The following is an 18,847-nucleotide window of genomic DNA, read 5'->3' as shown; positions in this document are numbered from 1 at the left end:
GCATTTTTTTTATGCAAGTCGCCAGACACACACAGCCTGAAGGCCACTTCAAGATATGGGCTGCAGTTATTTTTTCCAGAGGCCGTTGCCACCTACTCCTAAAGGGCTGAAACAGGGTTACCCCTTTTACAGTCCATACGGATGTAGGCTTGGGTATCATTAGCCATTTACCAGTCATTTACATTTAACTGTTACCAGTAGGCCCATTTGCCAAGATGAAACAGTACAGTATTGTCTTTGAAGAGGCTGTGTGGTGAGGACTGCATGTAAGTTTGGGGAGTCAGCAAATTTCCTTCAACAAAGTCTTGGGTCATAGGTTTGAAGGTAGAGGTTCGTGGAAGCTCTCCTAAAGGCAGAACTTGCCACAATTGGCACTGTGTAATCCCTCTTGAAGGCATTCCATGTCTCCTATACCCAACATGCCCTCCATGTTCACTCGCTTGAACTGAAACTACTTGCGTTGCTGCGTTCATTGTGTACGACGGTTGACTTTGAGTTGTAAGACTCTCAATACCACATAATTATTGTCAGTTCACTTAGAAGATATGTGTAACCTTGATAGAAACCCATCCTGATGTGGCCCAAGAATTGAATTGACAACAGGATGCCAAGCCATGTCTAGTAAAGCAGAAGCACAGGTCAGTCTTCCCAAAAGTGAATCCTCTCTCTGTCACCAACCAGCCCCGGTCTCTCTTCCAGCCTCAAGGCAAAAAACCACACCCACGTATTGCGTCTCAAGCCTCACTCTTCAAGAAGTCGCCGATTTTTTTTTTTAACAATAGGCTCTCTGCAACAAGCACCACCAATGCTGTGGTAGAAACACACCCCATCATGACAAAAGCCAAGTCGTAGCTTCCAGTCTGGTCGTGTATCAAACCTAAATGTGAAAGACAAAATAAAAAAATATGACAGTAAGCAATTATATCTTTAAAAGTCACCGGACAGTTTTGTAATTGTCAAAGACCAGTATTCCCAAGATATTAATAAAGTAACAAAAGTGTGAAACAAAATTCCGATTGGTCATCGAAGTTGTCAGAAATTAACAAAAGAAAAAACAATCTTGATGCACAAATACGTGTGTGCCACTAGAAGCCTGAGGAAGCTTCAGACCTAAAGGTCTTTCTAAGATCTGGATCTGGATATTTGGATCTGGATATTATTATACATGTACTCCGATGAAAACGGATACCTGCATCACATCACCAACTCAAGCCAGATATACTATCACAGCTCTTCTTTGCTTGTTACCATGAGTTTTATGCTAATAATATATTTTGAGTAATTACCGTGCCCAATGCCTTTAAAGCGTGCTTTTAAAATGAACAGAATAATGCTGATAAAAAGACGTTATTACCTGGGAAAAAACCACTGCAAGAGATAACAATTCCAGCCACCAATTCCATCCAACTGAACGCACACGTGAGTAACTCTGGGCCAATCAACTCCCTCATGTAGACGTCAACTAATGAAGAAACTCCACCATTCGAAAAGTCATAAATTGCCACATTCACTATCGCTAGCCAGTATGAGTTCACCCACGGATCGGTCAATAAAGTTATTGCGCACAATGTTAGTAATATTGCCATGAGAGTTCGTAACTTTAAGACACCTCTGTCAACGAGGGGACCAATCAGTAACTTCGCAGTTAATTTGGCCAATCCTGCAGCTATGCAAAATACAATAGCATCTTCAGCACTGAAACCTTTATTGAGTATGTGATCGACGTAGTACACACTCCATAACGTATGTAACAATCTGTTGGATGTGGCTATGACAGTTGGTATCCAGAAAGTTTTCTGCAAACAGACGGAGATACCAAAACTACGTTTTATCGTCATTAAAACTGCTTTCAAAAGTTGTATTCTGGAACTTGACTCGTTGTCTCCTCGTAATTTTGATTTCGTTTCTTCACAAGAGGGCACTTGTTGATATGACTCTTGGTTTTGCTTTTCTGCTAATGGTTGTGGGAGAAGAGCGCCACAAACGACAAGATGTAAACTAATTCCACCAAGCAAAAGCATAGCTCCACGCCACCCGTAGGTATCAAGAAGTAATTGGACTAAAGGAGCCATAAGAATCAATCCCAATGGACTCCCTATCTGTCCAATACCATTGGCCGTAGCATAGTTAGTCTTGAAACAGCGACCAATCAACGATTTGGACAATATCATAGCAAAACTTATCCCAGGTCCTGTGAAAGAAAAGTGGAATGCTGCATTAAAAAACAAAATGTTTGTTTTAGTATTGAAACTCCACTCACAAAAAAGGAATGCGTTTTGTCGCAAAAGTGTTAACAATTCCATTGAGTATAATTTAACAATACAGTATTATCAATGCTGCAATTTTGAGATAGTTTTATTACTGATTTGAGTTATTCTTGCTCATCTTACCGAATCCAAGAGCTAATATTACGGTGAGTTGAACGACACTCGTTGCGAAGGAGGCAGCAATCACAGATCCCCCGACCATGAATCCACTCGCTACGATCACAGCCCTAGTTCCAAATATAGATTCAAGTGGTGCTGCAAAGACACCTGCAGTTATGTAATACAAACAAACAAAACTGGTTCAATTTGTAAATCACAAGGGCGTCGATGGGTGGGGGACGAGGGGGGGGGGGGGGTGAATCCTCAATTATTTCACAAGGGCGTCGATGGCTGGGGGACGGGGGGGTGAATCCTCAATTTCACAAGGGCGTCGATGAGTGGGGGTAGGGGGGTGAATCCTCAATTTATTCCAAGTCATTTGAATCATCATGAAGAACTAACCTGTATAACAGTAAAATACACATTTTAATCCAAAAGTACAATACAATACAATATACAGTACAATGGGTTCACCGCGCCATTTCATTTAGACCACAGCGCTTTAGACAAACAATAGCAATGCAAATAATACAACAAAATGAGCAATAAAGCAATAAACAGAAACTAAGGAAAAAGCACTAAAAAAACATCTGTTTCCTTAGTTTCTGTTTATTGCTTTATTGCTCATTTGTTGTATTATTTGCATTGCTATGTTTAAAGCGCTGTGGTCTAAATGAAATGGCGCGGTATAAAAACCCATTGTACTGTATATTGTATTGCATTGTACTTTTGGGTTAAAATGTGAATTTTACTGTTATACGGGTTAGTTCTTTCAGATCTTTTGTCTTTTTTCTCTTGTCACCGGATATAAACGTTTTCACCTTTCAACTTTAAGGGTCATGAATAATTTCGTCCCCTAAAATTAAGCTATAAAACAAAGATTTACGGTTAGTAATAGTTTGTGAAAACCGTTCCAATCTGTGTCTGGTTTGTATCACCTTATTAAATCTTATAAAATACAAACATGTATTCCCTCAATTTAAAATTAACTCGTCCCAGCAGTGTTCATAGGTTTTGGAGGTACGTCGGCCGGTCGACCACGTCAGAGCCAATAATCCGCTCTCCCTGCTACACCCATAATTTACATACACGACGAACGTTGCACAGGTTTCCATTATTCTGATTCATAACAACAGGGTGAATATTCATGGTTCCACAGTCCTGGAGCGGCTAAGGAAAATGATTTATATGCAGCGGATTGAAGAGATTTGCTGCTTAGTTTATTTTCAGCAAGACGGGCTTTGCCTGATGCTGAGCGAAGTCCAGCCCTAGTTTGAATGTGAAAAGAAAAACAAGATGCAATTATGCTGGTGCAAGTCCATTTAAGCATTTGTACACATGCACCAATGTTTTGAAAATTCAGAAAGTTCAGAAAATTCAGAAAATTCTCAAACAGTGTAAAATACCAACGTTTTTGATACACTGAGACTATGGATAAACAAACACTTAAATGGTGAGAACCCCGTGTCTCAAATGAAAAGCAACCATGTGTTCATACACTCAGAAAAATATTTACACAAGTTGTGTAAAAAAAAACATGTTTTAGAGGCAGGGGGTGAACCTGCTAACAGTTAGGTAAACTTTTACCAGTTCGTTGCAGGGTAAAACTTACACAACAAATACTTACAAACTTACTTCGTTTAGGAGTAAACATATTTACCTAAATTTTAAGTAAACGCTAGATATGTAAAATATTACACATTGATTGTGTAAACCTTACACTTTTATGACATGTAAAACTATTCCGCGTTTACCCTTTGTATGGGTTAAAACTTTAAAGGAACACGTTGCCTTAGATCGGACGAGTTGGTCAAAACAAAAGCGTTTGTAACCGTTTTTTATAAAATGCATATGGTTGGAAAGATGTTATAAAAGTAGAATACAATGATCCACACAAGTTTGCCTCGAAATTGCGTGGTTTTCCTTCTACTGTGCGAACTAACATGGTCGGCCATTTATGGGAGTCAAAATTTTGACCCCCATAAATGGCCGACGTGTTAGTCGACGAGGTAAAAGGAAAACCACGCAATTTCGAGGCATGTTTGTGTGGATCATTGTATTCTACTTTTACAACATCTTTCTACCCATATGCATTTTATAAAAAACGGTTACAAACGCTTTTCAAAGACCAACTCGACCGATCCAAGGCAACGTGTTCCTTTAATTTACCTTATAGCTGTGTAATTACTATTTTTTTACTGTTTGTTTAGGTAAAATGTTTACTTGGATTGTGTGTAGTCGTACACAATTACATATTTTTACCGTTGTACCCTTTTCCCGTCTGAACGTTTGAGTAAGGCCTTACTGCCTGTTCGTGCTCGTCGAGCAAAAGTTACAAGCATGGGGATTTTGCTCCTTGATGGACGTAATGAAAGGTGAGTTTCTCAAAGACAATTGCGATCTGCAGTCATATACACAGACTGATGTGTGTCGTATTATTATTTGTTAGTTTTTACAACCATTTCGGCCTACATTTTTGTCATAAACGTGAAGATGTCTGCAGCGCTATAAAGTGGGCATGTGTTGTAACGTGTTGCAATATGTTGTTTTGTTATAGCAGCACTATAGCGCTGTATACATCTTCAAGTTCATGGCAAACATGTAGGTCAGAATGGTTGTAAAAACTAACAAATAATAATACGACACACATCAGTAGATATGACTGTAGATCGTAACAACTTTTGAGAAACTCACCTTTTAATACGTCCACCTAGGAGCAAAAATCTCCATTCTTGTTACTTTTGCTCGACGAGCACGAACGACATGACTGCATGGACTGAGACGTTAGCAACTTGTCACGCAGACGCGCGTGCGCACACGAGGGGAAAAACAAAAAACATAACTTGCATGTAAACACCGGATTCTTTTCATCAGTTCCTAGTAAGACCTACCAATGCCATGTAAAGTTTCTCTTTACTTCGGTAAATCTTACATAACTTTTGTTAACTGCAATATTTACTCTCAAAACATGTATAGATTTTTATACACTACAAATCAGTACATATTTTTGGCCGTGTTTTACTTAATTTAGGTAGTTTCTTACACAACTTTTTTTACATAACATCTTTTTACCATTTGTTTTCTGAGTGTAACCACACAATGTTTTTGAAATCTGGTCAAAACTCTGAATAGTTTACAATTTAGTTTCAATTTTACCTCCATTTTGACCCAATTCCTGTCCAGACTGCCAAAAGAAACATTTGAGTGGATTCACTGTGTGGATCAATCATACCTTGATATTCTTTATACAGTGTTTTAAAGACAGTGTACACTATTGGTAATTGTCAAAGACCAGTCGTCTCACTTGCGTATCTCAACATATGCATAAAATAACAAACCTGTGAAAATTTGTACTCAGTCTGTCATCGAAGTTACAAGATAATAATGAAACAACAAAACACCATGTCACACGAAATTGTGTGCTTTCAGATGCTTGATTGCGAAACCTCAAATTCTGAGGTCTCGAAATACAATTCGTGGAAAATTACTTCTTTCTGGAAAAGTACTCCACTTCAGAGGGAGCTGTTTCTCACATTGTTTTATACTAACAACCTCTCCCCATTACTCGTTACCAAGTAAGGTTTTAGGCTAATAATTATTTTGAGTAATTACCAATAGTGTCCACTGCAGACCTTACCAGTTAGGTAGATGGAGCCACTGACTAAAACCATCAACCAGCCGATCAGCCAAGATTCGGTTGTAAATTGTTCCGTAAAAGTCGGCAGCATGATGCCTAGACCCTTAAAAATTCCAACCCACATCAACCCTGAAACGAGTCGACATAATACGGCGAACCAGCTTCCACGGGGATTGCCATCGTCAGACATCATTTGCTAAAAACCAAAAATTGCAAAAATTCTCAGTTGGTTTGTGTGTGTTTGTTCATGGAGGAATAATGGTTTGTCTGACCCTGGTTCCAGTCTTTGTGGAAAGCTGACTATTATTTGCGTTCACGCTACCGCAAAATGTATTTTCCTGCGTTACAGCGTATAGCAGGAAAATACTGTCTGTTAGCAGTCTACCTGCTCCGCTGGTCAATATTCTCCTTTGTGATTTATCTGCAGAATATGCATCGTTTTTTCGTGCGTTGACCTCTATGTGAATATTAATTAGTCAAAAGGGCTTCTGGAATTCGGTCATTTTCAGCCTTTTCTGAAAAGTCTCAACCAAAATAATGTACCAGTAAATTGACACGAAGAACATATCTGTCGTTATGTATGAAAACAATCGGTGCAACTCAAATTTTAAAAAGAGAAATTTATACGTAAAAAAAGGCTTCAAAAACAGCAAAAACAAGTAATAATAAATAATAATAATCATAATAATAATGAAAACTTATAAAGCGCACAAATCCACAGAAGTGCTCATGGCGCTAAAATACAAACAATAGCATTAATTAATATACAATAACAACAACAAAAATTAAAATGTAAACCTAAGTCACAGAAACACGGCAACTTTTCCCATTATGAATGTCGGCAACAGTCCCCAATTAGTATGTATGGATAGATTATATCATATTCTACCTGGAAATGTTAAAAGCGAGACCGGATCGTACCTAGTCCAGTCAGGACTCAGGATACTTCTAGAATTACTTGCAATAAAATTATTTGAGAAGTGTATTAAGTTTCCATTTAGCTGAATTTGTAACAAAATTAAGCCATACGCTTAAAGCTTTCGCAAAATAAAGTGAGTGACGTGTAAATTTATTCATTTTGCTAAATTTGTGACAGATAGTAGGCCACAAGGTTTTCCAGAGTCTTTTAGCTCAAAGAGTTTTTTCTCTGGTTTTTAACCCTGGGCACAGTTAGTGGGAAAAGTTCCACATGGAGCAGCCTGAAGGGCCATGTGTGCAATGGCACGCAGACAATAGAATGTCATTTGGGCAATTCCATGGTATCGGAAGGACGTTTTGACTCATTTAACAATATTTAAATCGTGGATATCTTTAACAGTTTAATTAGTTTCAGCAAGCAAATGTCACAGTTTCTTTTATTAATGACTGCCTTCAAAATGGCCTCCTCTTTTTGGCTGAAAAACTTTTCGTTTATAGAATATGAATATTAATAAGGTCGGTAACGGAAGGACGCCAATTAATAAAAGAAACTGTGACATTTGCTTGATGAAACTAATTTTACTGTTAATGATATCCATGATTAAAATGTTGTTTAATGAGTCAAAACGTATACCGTTACCGTGGAATTGCCCATTTGCATTGTACATGTATGTGTGTACAATACTGAATGAGAATAACAAAAAGGATGTAATACAATGTAATGAGTAAAAGTACTGAAAAATAATGTAAAAATCAGTTGAATAAACTAGCCCAGCAGCAAGTTCGGCAGGCTCAACTCAATTTTGGTGTAAAATTGTGAAAATTATTAAAATTATGATACTTTTGGTTTAATGTATGATAAGGTCACGCTATGCGTGGAAAACAGACAGGTTATGAATTACACGAGGTTGACCTGTAACCGAATTATGTCGTTGGCGGCAACGAAAACATCCCCTGAGGAGGCAACACCATGTTTTACATTTTTTTGCAACCCTGCGTCGACCCCGGTGTGTGGCAGGTTTTTTTTCCAGGACGAACGTGGGTAATTATCTGCACACGTTCATCCTGGAAAAAGAAAACGCCACACACCGGGGTCGACCCGGGGAAGCTAATCGAATGCACCCTATGTTATGACGAAGTTTCTGACTATGTCTAGACTTGTTTCCAAGTCTGTGATTGTGGTTTTTAGTCATCATTTAATAGCCGATACATATATGTTCATTTTTGGCTTAAAGACACTGGACACTGTTGGTTATTGTAAAAGACCAGTCTTCTCAAAGTGTATCTCAACATATGCATGAAATAATGTGCGAAAATTTGAGCTCAATCGGTCGTCGAAGTTGCCAGAATAATGAAGAGAAAAAAACGCATTGTCAAAGTTGTGTGCGTTCAGATGCTTGATTTCAAGACCTCAAATTCGGAGGGAGACGTTTCTCACAAAGTTTTATACTATCAACCTCTCCCCACTACTTGTTACCAAGAAAGGTTTTATGTCAATAATTATTTTGAGTAATTAATTACCAACAAAAAAGTGTCCACTGCCTTCAAACAGCGCCCTCTTGTGGATAAACCTCCGTGCGATGGGGAACTCTGCGTTTCAGGCTTGAAATACAGTCTAGACCATCTTTCGGTATATCAGACGGCTGTTTTATTAGCCATATATTATGGACAGAATATCTATAAAATAAGTAACACAAATCAGTCGTTGATAAAATAGTCAGGTTCCTATCTATCTGTTTAATTAATAGCGTTTTTTTATATTTCACTTCACGGGACAGGGGCACGCGACGCCTGTGTTTCAGACCAAGTACAGGAGGAGTGTTCGCGCGGATTTTATAAACAGGTAAATACTTGCTTTACCTTTTGAAAGTTGTTCGAAACTTTGTATCTCATTTTTCACTAGCAGTGGCTGTTCTGTGAAAATTTTGAAACACGTTTGGAGAGAATGGGTAAGTATTTCAGCCGGCTTAGTTTTAATAGTTGTGATTCCAAACGGCCACCAGAGCACTTCCGCACAGTCATGCTTATGATGTAGGGAATACTACATGCTCCATCCACCGTGACCATGCACACACCATGTGTACATGTATCGAATACTAGACCATGGGATGATCGCTAGAATTGTTCAAAACCGTAGTCCCCACTTTTGGACCACGCGATTTTAGTATGTAGGTATGAAATAAATTACAGAAAATCCATTACTTGCTGTTGCTTGGCGAAAATCCTGCACCGTATCCCGAAAAGAAACAATTACGGCGACAAATAGTGATCTAAAAATCCTCGGAAGCCTGCGATGTGGGTGACGTCATTCGAAGCAATATCGTGTTTCGTTCCTACACTGTACCGTTATAACATACAGTGTAATTCTTCAAACCCCTGAACAAAAGGATGCCGATTGACAGGCTCGTTCGACAAAATTATAAGTTATCACACAAGCGCGAGTGGAAATACGAACAAAATAGTGCGTCTGTGTCCCGTAACTCGGCCGCGCGTGTGATAATAAAAATTTAACACATGCACGCCGTAGCAATGAAAAACAAATGGCATTGTACTTGATGTTCAATTAATAAAAATCATGGGTTTTTGTTGTAGGCCTTTGCATGTAATCCGACAGAAAAGGGGAAAATTTACTTCGTTCACGTTAAACACTTGGAAAAGGTTTTTGCATTGCCGTGAACGATTGGTCAATAGTCCCAGTGTATACAGACGTCAACAAATACTGTTTTTGACCTAAAATGACCCAAAAATTGGTCTGTTCACAAACTGTGCAGTTTTAGAGCTTAGCAACATCAAAATTCGGATTCAGTACCATTGAAAACCCTTGTGCGTCAAATTTCATGCAGTCCGGAGATGGGGACCATGGAACCCCTAAAATAGGCCCCTTTTCAATACCCATCCCATGGTCTATACCGGACACTTCGGCACCTCGCACACTCGGCACCTTCAAACTCGGCACCTTGCAAACTCGGCACCTTGCAATCTCGGCACCCACTCGGCACCAAGAATGTCGGCACCATACAAACTCGGCACTGGCCTTTTATTGACTAACAAACTCGGCACCAAGCGAACACCCAAAGGAACACGTTGCCTTGGATCGGTCGAATTGGTCTTTGAAAAGCGTTCTGTAAGTTTGTAACCGTTTCTTATAAAATCGGTATGGTTAGAAAGATGTTGTAAAAGTAGAATACAATGTCTTAATTTTATTCAAAATTTTTTTTTTTTAAATTTTAAAAATTACCATAGTAACTTGCAACAAATTAAAATAAATAAAAAAATAATAAAAAGTGTGAATAATTACTGGCTTTCAAATCTGATTGTTATTTTTTTTTTTTCTTAATATTTATAATAAAGCACATAAATAAACAGAGATAATTGGACCAACAAGATGATGTTTAAATTTTAATATTAATAATAATATTGATATGAGGGTTAAAAAAATAAAAACCTCCAAAAATATTAAAACATTATATAAGGCACTATGGCTTCTTTAAGCCTCTGTATTTTTTTCCAGAATGCTCAGCAAAATATTCAGTCACATGATTTGATCATCATGAATTGTGAATTGATATAGTGTTTGATGAAATTTTTTGGTAGGCAAATATTTTTATATGGCCTCAACAATTATGACATATTTTTGTACCTTGTAGACATGCCTAAAATACCAAACTTTTTGCATTTACAGGTGCAAATAACCAGTGGAGCCTTGAGTGTTTCTAAGTTTTGGTCAAGGGAGAGGAGACTTAGCTTGGCAAATAAAACCACAAGTTTTGTATCTAGGGACTGTTTACATTGCACACAGAGAGGTAAAAGATTTGCCTTGATTTTAGGGACACCTCGAAAACAGGACCTCCTACGATATATTATTTCATATCGAATGAAAAAGTGGTGGCGCCATAAGGTACCGTGGGTCTCATATACCACAAAATTCACTATTTTTTATATAAACAACTTTCATTTCAATTTCATACATTAAATTGATAGCCAAGCCAATAAAAAAAAATGTCGTCTGAGTCTGACTCTGAAATTATTTATTTTGATTTTTTTTATAGATTAATATTAATGTAGGCCTATAATAATAATCTAATAATACTAGTTTGCTGACCATGGGCATGTGTCACTCAAAAATGCCATTTTATTAATATCACACTGATGTCTTTTGTTGACGTATGTAGATCCTGTTTCACACAATCTCCGGGGACAGATTTCTGTATGCCAGCAATTAATTTGGAAAATTATGTGACTCAAATTATTACATTTTGTGCGATTTTAATATGAGCGATTCCAATCGAATGGCAGACTTATTTTAAAAACAACATACTTGTTTAAAGGAACACGTTGCCTTGGATCGGTCGAGTTGGTCTTTGAAAAGCGTTTGTAACCGTTTTTTATAAAATGCATATGGGTAGAAAGATGTTGTAAAAGTAGAATACAATGATCCACACAAACATGCCTCGAAATTGCGTGGTTTTCCTTTTACCTCGTCGACTAACACGTCGGCCATTAATGGGGGTCAAAATTTTGACTCCCATAAATGGCCGACCATGTTAGTTCGCACAGTAGAAGGAAAACCACGCAATTTCGAGGCAAACTTGTGTGGATCATTGTATTCTACTTTTAACCAACTCGTCCGATCTGACGATCAACTCGTCCGATTTGACCAACTCGTCCGATCCAAGGCAACGTGTTCCTTTAATTTTGTAACCCTCACTTTTCTTTTATGAAAGTTTATTAATTTCCAGGTCACGCCCAAAAACTTTTTAAAAACCTATCAATCATCAAAGATGTGTCTAACTCTACGGATTTCTATTACAGGAAATTTGTGTAAATGTATGTCAGGAATGGAAATCTACCATTAAACACAAGGCGGCAGTTTAGTTGTCTCAATTGACAATAATGTTGAGTTGTCTGAACCGTTGGGTTGTCCAAACTGTGGAGTTATCTAACTGTTGAGTTGTCCGAATGGTCGAGTTGTCCGAATGGTCGAGTTGTCCAACGGACGAGTTTTCTGAACATCTCACACCAAACAAAGATATTGACCAAATAGGGGGATAGTCAACATACATGGCTAAATTGCTCAGTTTGTAGAACGCCGACACGTTATTCCGGAGGTTTATTTGTTCAAATATCACCCGAGTAAATTTGTCTTCGTTCAATTCCAACCAATATTAATAATACTATTTGCGCACGTTTTATTAGACACTTGTGGTAAGTGTACAATTATTCTTATTTCTATCATCAAGCAGATTTAATTGACAAACTGTTATTGTTTTTTTAATTTAGAAACATGGATAACTCTTATTCCCAACTAGTGACATCTCACCCACCTACAGCAGAAAACTTCAATATGCAAAATGGCGGAGTTGGTAGTAACGCCTTTCACATGACAGCTCAACAGATTCAGATGGCACAGTATCAAATTGCATCCCAAAGTACAGGGTTGGTATCAAGAACAACAGGAGGGACGTCAGCATCATCTTCTTTCTTAGGCAATGAATTAAGTATAGGAGGTGTTAGGATTGGAGGAGGTCAGCAAATACAAAGAGGAGGCAATGAGATGGCTCAAGATGTTTCAGATGAAGGCGTACAGGAGACGCTTAGGTGAGAATATTTCAAAGTCTCTGGTGAAATTTTTTATTTTAATAATCTACTTTTATGTTATTTTATTTTATTTATTTCAACATCAAACAAACTGCTAATTAAAGGATGGATACAAGATTTATTAGTGTTTTTTAATGTTTAGTATTTTTGTCGGTAGCATTAGTCTTTTCCAACGTGGCTTATTCTTACATGATTGGCTGTCGTGGCCGAGCGGATAAGAGCACTGAATTCAAGCTTTGGTGATTCTGTTCAGCGGAGTGTGGGTTTTGAATCCCGGTCGTGACACTTGAGCAAGACACTTCACTATAATTGCTTCTCTCCAGGGCAAAGTTAGTTCTTGTGATTGATTAGCCTTGATTGCGCTACATATTTGGCGGCACAGGCTGTATACTCCACAGGGAGCTGAGATGGTATAAGGAATGATTTAAGGCCCAGTGACCAGGGGTAATAATGTTGAAGCGCCATAAACGTCACTGCGTGACAGACCTGAACGCTATATAAGAACCCACTAATGTTATTACTACTTGAGACCTTTACTGGCTTTTTTAATCTTTGACATAGTTCATACACATTACTATTGAACTTATGTCCACAGAGAGAGACGCCTGGGGTACCTTTGTTTACAATTTCCTTTTCTTTTTTTAGTGAAGAAGTGTTTACAAAGTACCAAAGCAGAGATCTTATACCAGGAGCACGGATTCATCCAGGCGATATAGTAGAAGCAGCATCACTAGCCGTAAGTATGGCTGTGTCCGAAAGGGTGATTTCGGTTACAGCTACATGTACATCAGTGCATGTGCCAGTGATGATAAATAGACGCACGATCTAGCCGTAGCTGTAGCCGAAGTCGCCGTTACGGAAAACACCGCCTCACTTTGTCATCTCTGGAGTGTGATATTTTTATATTAGTAATAACAACATAAAAGTTATAAGGCGCACAGTCTCTGGAATGTACCATTCACAGGCGCCGGATGCTAGCAAGCAAACAAATCAACAGATGAGTTTTGAGGTTGTGTTTGAATGTAGACAGATCAGGTGTGTCCCTCAGCTCGTCTGGCAAGGAATTCCAGAGACGCGGTGCGCAGCTGGAAAAGGCACGGTCTCCGTAGCTTGCCAGACGAGTTTTGGGAACATAGAGTATGTGTGATGATGATGACGATCGAAGGCCTGGTCTGATGTTACGTTGTTGTAGAAGATGTGTAATGGAGCAAGGTGCTAACCCATGGAGGGCCTTGAATGTGAGAAGCAAGATTTTGAATAGTATTCTATGTTTAACAGGAAGCCAGTGGAGATTATATAAAATGGGTGTTATGTGATCAGAAGATTTTGTCCAGGGCCCAATTTTCATAGAGCTGCTTAAGCACAAAACTTTGCTTAAGCGAAAAAATCCTTGCTTATAGTAAAATCAGATTACCGGCCAAGACTCCACTCAATTGCTATGCTAAGTAAACAACAGCTAAATACCAGTCACAAGCAATGTAGATGACATGAAATTTTGGCCAGTAACATGTGTAAAATAAGCGAGCTATCTTCGTGCTGAAGCAAATTTGTTGCTTAAGCAGCTCTATGAAATTGGCCCCTGGTGACTAAACGGACAGAAGCGTTATATTACATACTTGGTGTACCTGTAGTTCAAACCCTAGTGTACTTGTTGCTTCTTGTAGGGTGTCATGGTCGAGCGGTTTAGAGCATCGAATTCAGGTACTGGGCCCAATTTCATAGAGTTGCTTTTAAAAGCAGGAAATATTGCTTGACAATTTCCTTTCATTTAATATTTAAACAGAACTACCTCCATAAAAACAGTGGACACTATCGGTAATCACTCAAATAAGTTTTATCATAAAAACTTGCAGAGCTGTTGATAGTATAAAACATTGTGAGAAACGGCTCCCTCTGAAGTAACGTATTTTTTGAGAAAGAAGTTATTTCTCACTAAAATAAATTATTCAAATTTGATTTTGAGACCTCAGAATTATATTTTGAGGTCTCAAAATCAAGCATCTGAAAGCACACAACTTGAGCGACAAGGACGTTTTTCTTCCATTATTCTCTTGCAACTTCGACGACCAATTGAGCTCACATTTTTACAGGGTTGTTATTTTGTGCATTTGTTCAGACACACCAAGTGAGAAGACTGGTCTTTGACAATTATTAATAGTGTTCAGTGTCTTTAATTCCATTTGTTTGATTTAAAATGTCGAAGTACTTTTCTAACTTAATCTGACTTCAGGCGATTCCGTTACCAAAGCCAACCTATGACCTTGCAGCCTCCATTCCAAGAGACCTCATCACAACCGGCAAGTTTAGTCGTCTTCAACTCGAGGGAATCCTCTATGCTGTAAGTATTAAGAAAAAAACCTTGAGATCTAAAGTGACTCAACATTGTACTGAGATTACTCTTGATTTTTGGGGTTGAACAAAGAATTGACTAGAGTGGGATTCAAATCAACGACCTCCGGATTAACGTGCCAGCACTCTACCAACTGAGCTATCTAGCCCTATACTGGCGGTGTCCCTATTTTGTCAATAACTTTGTTCGGGGGTGCCAGTCAGAAGCCATACAACCGTTAACTGCCGTGTAGCCAGGGATCACACCCAAATTACGATACAACCTGGGAAGTGGCAGCTAGGGGATCACCTTAAGGGGATACGACTTTTTGTTTCAGATATCAATATAAACAACAAGGGAAACTGACTGGGAAACTGAAATTACTCTTTATAACTTTTATTGGAAGGTCAGCGTTCTGCCCACAGTGGTCGGTGTTGGAAAACCCGCCCGGCACTCAGGGTTTCCCATCCACCACTGGAAGAATTTCCTCCTGTTTCAAACCACCACACATTTTCCAAAATTTTTAAATTACATTTGCAATTTCCTTCAAAGGTGTTGAAAGAAGTGTAAAAATTGGGTACATGTATTTACTAGTAAAAAATGGTATCCGAAGCCTTTAATTTTGAGCACTTCTTTGACTTGAGTCTATTTATATGATCTACATGTACCATGTAACTGATCCATCTCGCAATGGTTTCCAGGGAAAAAAAATTCCACCACTAAAGAAATCCTAATTCCACCACTAAAGAAATCCTGGGCAGAACCCTGGAAGGTCTAGTTTTGTAATCATACTGAAAATGAATGGCAATACAAATTGCTTGGTCAGCAGTACAGTAGCTTTTGATAGTATAAACTAATTTGAAAATCATTTCACTGAGTTCCTAGAAGGTCTCTTAGCCAACTGCATTGTTGGTATCCTGGGTCTCCCAGTAAAAGGGAGTCTTTGATTCATGTAAGCTTGGGCGATATCACGATATTATCGAATATCGCGATATTAATTTGGAAACGATTTCGATATCGGATGGATTTGGTTTTAATCGAAATATCGATATATCGCGATGTATCGCGATAATCGCGATATATCGCGATATCGATTAAATATCTCGATGTATTTGCTAGCTGAGACATCTTGCACCCCATAGGTTTAGAGTAAAACCAGAAGAATAGGTCATTAGAACACCTCTCTTATGCTATGACTGTTTCTTCTACAACTTTCACTTGGAGTTTGAAGACTGATGATGTCAAATTTAATTAATCGCGATTATATCAAATATCTCGATATATTGTCGGCGATATATCGTGAATAAAATAAATCGATATCGCCCAAGCTTAGATTCATGCACAAACTATACTTAATCAAGACATACCCTGGTAAATAAACCTTAAAAAAAATACTAAAAACTTTTGTTCAAATCTTCATCTTAAAAAAACCCAGCAGGAAACCTCAATAGCCCCCTTGCATTATGCAAAACGCAACAGGGATACTGAAGTCACGCACAGATTTTGTGCACAAAAAGAACAGCTATTGTCAAAATATTGGCCCTCTTTTGACCTTGGTAAGGATTTTTGGCTTCAGTAAGGGCCCTTTTTTAGAGTGTGCCATCATATACAAGGTGTCTCTTTCTTAAAGAGATTATTTTCATGGTGTTACAACAACCCTTTACTAATGTATATTTACTAGATTGTATTCTAACTATCCCAAGCTCTGAAGATGATGTAATAACACCAATTTGTTTCCCCCCCTGTGGTTGGTTCTTTGCAGTGTCAGCGCCATCTTACCATTCTACCCAGTGGCTCAAGGGCTGGTTGCTTCATCGGTGATGCTGCTGGCGTAGGAAAAGGTAGACAGGTAAGAAACAGCAACAGACTTATCAAACTTAAGGGGGAAATTGATGCACAGAGATATGATGAGTAGATTATATTTCCAGCAAAGTTTGTTATACAACAAAAGATAATGTGCCAACTCCTTGTAAAGAATGAAGTGTCAATCAGTGAATTCATAGCCTTTTTTCTTAACATTTTCTGTTAATGCGATGATTCTCCTGTAATTTGTTGTTTCTTTTTCTCTCTTTCAAGATTGCTGGAATCATTCTGGATAATTTTGCTCGCGGTCGTACCAAGCATGTATGGTTTAGCATATCTTCGGACTTGAAAGTAGATGCTCAGAGGTATGTATTATTTAACAGGAGTCTTAAAGACCCCTACATCCCAGAAAAACCGATTCCTTGGTGGTCATTGTGTGAATGTCTTGGCATTGTTGTGACATGATGACAGCACGGTGATGTCATTGTGGTGACATGATGACAGCACGGTGATGTCATTGTGGTGACATGATGACAGCACGGTAATGTCATTGTGGTGACATGATGACAGCATGGTGATGTCATTGTGGTGACATGATGACAGCACGGTGACGTCATTGTGGTGACATGATGACAGCACGGTGATGTCATTGTGGTGACATGATGACAGCACGGTGATGTCATTGTGGTGACATGATGACAGCACGGTAATGTCATTGTGGTGACATGATGACAGCACGGTGATGTCATTGTGGTGACATGATGACAGCACGGTGATGTCATTGTGGTGACATGATGACAGCACGGTGATGTCATTGTGGTGACATGATGACAGCACGGTGATGTCATTGTGGTGACATGATGACAGCAAGGTGGTGTCATTGTGGTGACATGATGACGGCACGGTGATGTCATTGTGGTGACATGATGACAGCACGGTGATGTCATTGTGGTGACATGATGATGGCATGGTGATGTCATTGTGCAATCATGTTGACATTGTGTTTTCATCGGCTGTCATTCTGAATAACTGTCCTTGCATTTGTTGATTTTTTTTAAAGGGATTTCCATGACATTGGCTGCCACATCAAAGTGATTGAGGGGTGTCAGCAGATTGATAAAGAAACAAAGTAAGCCACTCAACCTATAACCAATTACTTTCTTTACTACTAACAAAGTCTTATAATAGCGCACGTATCTACCGACAAGGTACTCAAGACGCTTAGTGTATAGATACAGTATATTTTTCACAGAAGGTACATGTAGGTTATTGAGTTATAGTCTCCTGACTAAGACTAGAGCAATTTTAAGAACTGACTCCGCGGCAGTACAGTTAATCACGATCCTATAAGCTAAAGTAGTAGTCCTAGCCTATTTCTATACCATCCGCCCTGGTAATAGTTAAAAAGCAGGACAGTACTTTTCAGAACTGAGAAGTCTCCCCAACCCCTGAACATCTCCTCCGCGGTAGTAGAATAAAGCAAGACAGTTCTTTAAAGAACAAACTCTACCTGGCAAGTAGATACACACGTGGTGTTACCGCAAACCAAATATACATTGGTAATTGAAGTTATGAGTTCTGAGACCAAACTATGTAGCACCTTAAAAGGGTTAACAAGGTGCTACCGTGCATGTTTCTGAGAATAACTACATGTAGAGTGCCCAATGTTTCAGACGGTACATGTATTATCCTTCAACCATGCAAACCTTCCAAGTCTTATTTAATTTTCTTGATATTATGTCAGAGTTCTTGGACTGCCTAAGGATCTTCAGAATGGCGTTATCTTCAGTACATACTCAACACTAGTCTCATCTACACAGAGAGGAGGTAAGAAAGATTCTCAACATTAACATGACAGAGCGGCAGGTATAGAACATCAAATTCAAGTTCCGGTGGTTTAGTCACCGGGTGTAGGTTCGAATCCTGGTCTTGACACTTGTGTCCTTGAGCAAGATACTTTTAATGGACCCTTCCCATGAAATATGCTAATCACATTCACGCATGCGTACAGACCCTGTTGGTTGGCAAAGGCCATAGAGTTGTGCACTTAGCAGACGCGCAATCGCGTCTGCGCCATGCACCCATTAGCCGTGTAAAAAACAGCGGGATATTCCCTCATTTTGCCAACCAAAACGTTAGTGCGCACACGCTATGTGCAATTTACATATTTCATGGGAAGGGTCTATTGCTGAAAAG

The 18,847-nt window shown here is 38.8% G+C and overlaps 2 protein-coding genes across 2 annotated transcripts in view; one reads left to right on the top strand and one right to left on the bottom strand.

Moving 5' to 3' along the window:
- Nucleotides 1–205: 205 nt before the first annotated feature.
- On the bottom strand, nucleotides 206–6,193 carry LOC139945216 (monocarboxylate transporter 12-like). The gene is made up of 4 exons (XM_071942522.1): nucleotides 6,004–6,193; nucleotides 2,391–2,534; nucleotides 1,355–2,191; nucleotides 206–877 (listed from the first exon to the last, which is right to left on the bottom strand). Exons 1-4 carry the CDS (start codon nucleotides 6,191–6,193, stop codon nucleotides 735–737), a joined length of 1,314 nt encoding a protein of 437 aa, XP_071798623.1. The 3' UTR covers nucleotides 206–734.
- Nucleotides 6,194–8,723: 2,530 nt separating this feature from the next.
- Nucleotides 8,724–18,847, top strand: part of LOC139945350 (uncharacterized) — a 36,932-nt gene continuing 26,808 nt past the window's right edge. The window contains exons 1-8 of the mRNA XM_071942701.1: nucleotides 8,724–8,870; nucleotides 12,202–12,519; nucleotides 13,165–13,255; nucleotides 14,750–14,857; nucleotides 16,611–16,697; nucleotides 16,925–17,016; nucleotides 17,712–17,780; nucleotides 18,396–18,478. Coding sequence (XP_071798802.1) covers nucleotides 12,206–12,519; nucleotides 13,165–13,255; nucleotides 14,750–14,857; nucleotides 16,611–16,697; nucleotides 16,925–17,016; nucleotides 17,712–17,780; nucleotides 18,396–18,478 — 844 coding nt within the window. The 5' untranslated portion in view covers nucleotides 8,724–8,870; nucleotides 12,202–12,205. The remainder of the gene's footprint in view (nucleotides 8,871–12,201; nucleotides 12,520–13,164; nucleotides 13,256–14,749; nucleotides 14,858–16,610; nucleotides 16,698–16,924; nucleotides 17,017–17,711; nucleotides 17,781–18,395; nucleotides 18,479–18,847) is intronic.

This window comes from Asterias amurensis, chromosome 12 (genome assembly GCF_032118995.1).
Source record: "Asterias amurensis chromosome 12, ASM3211899v1".
In the NCBI taxonomy this organism is placed as follows: domain Eukaryota; kingdom Metazoa; phylum Echinodermata; class Asteroidea; order Forcipulatida; family Asteriidae; genus Asterias; species Asterias amurensis.
The sequence above is the reverse complement of the archived record's forward strand: the minus strand, read 5'-3'. Positions and strand labels throughout refer to the sequence as shown.

What these genes read in the sequence shown, in the direction of transcription:
- LOC139945216 (XM_071942522.1), bottom strand. Translation starts at nt 6,193, where the DNA reads ATGTCTGACGATGGCAATCCCCGTGGAAGCTGGTTCGCCGTATTATGT. An exon ending in TGGCTCCATCTACCTAACTG is followed by an intron (nt 2,535 to 6,003) that starts GTAAGGTCTGCA and finishes ACATAACTGCAG; the next exon opens with GTGTCTTTGCAGCACCACTT. An exon ending in AATATTAGCTCTTGGATTCG is followed by an intron (nt 2,192 to 2,390) that starts GTAAGATGAGCA and finishes TTTCTTTCACAG; the next exon opens with GACCTGGGATAAGTTTTGCT.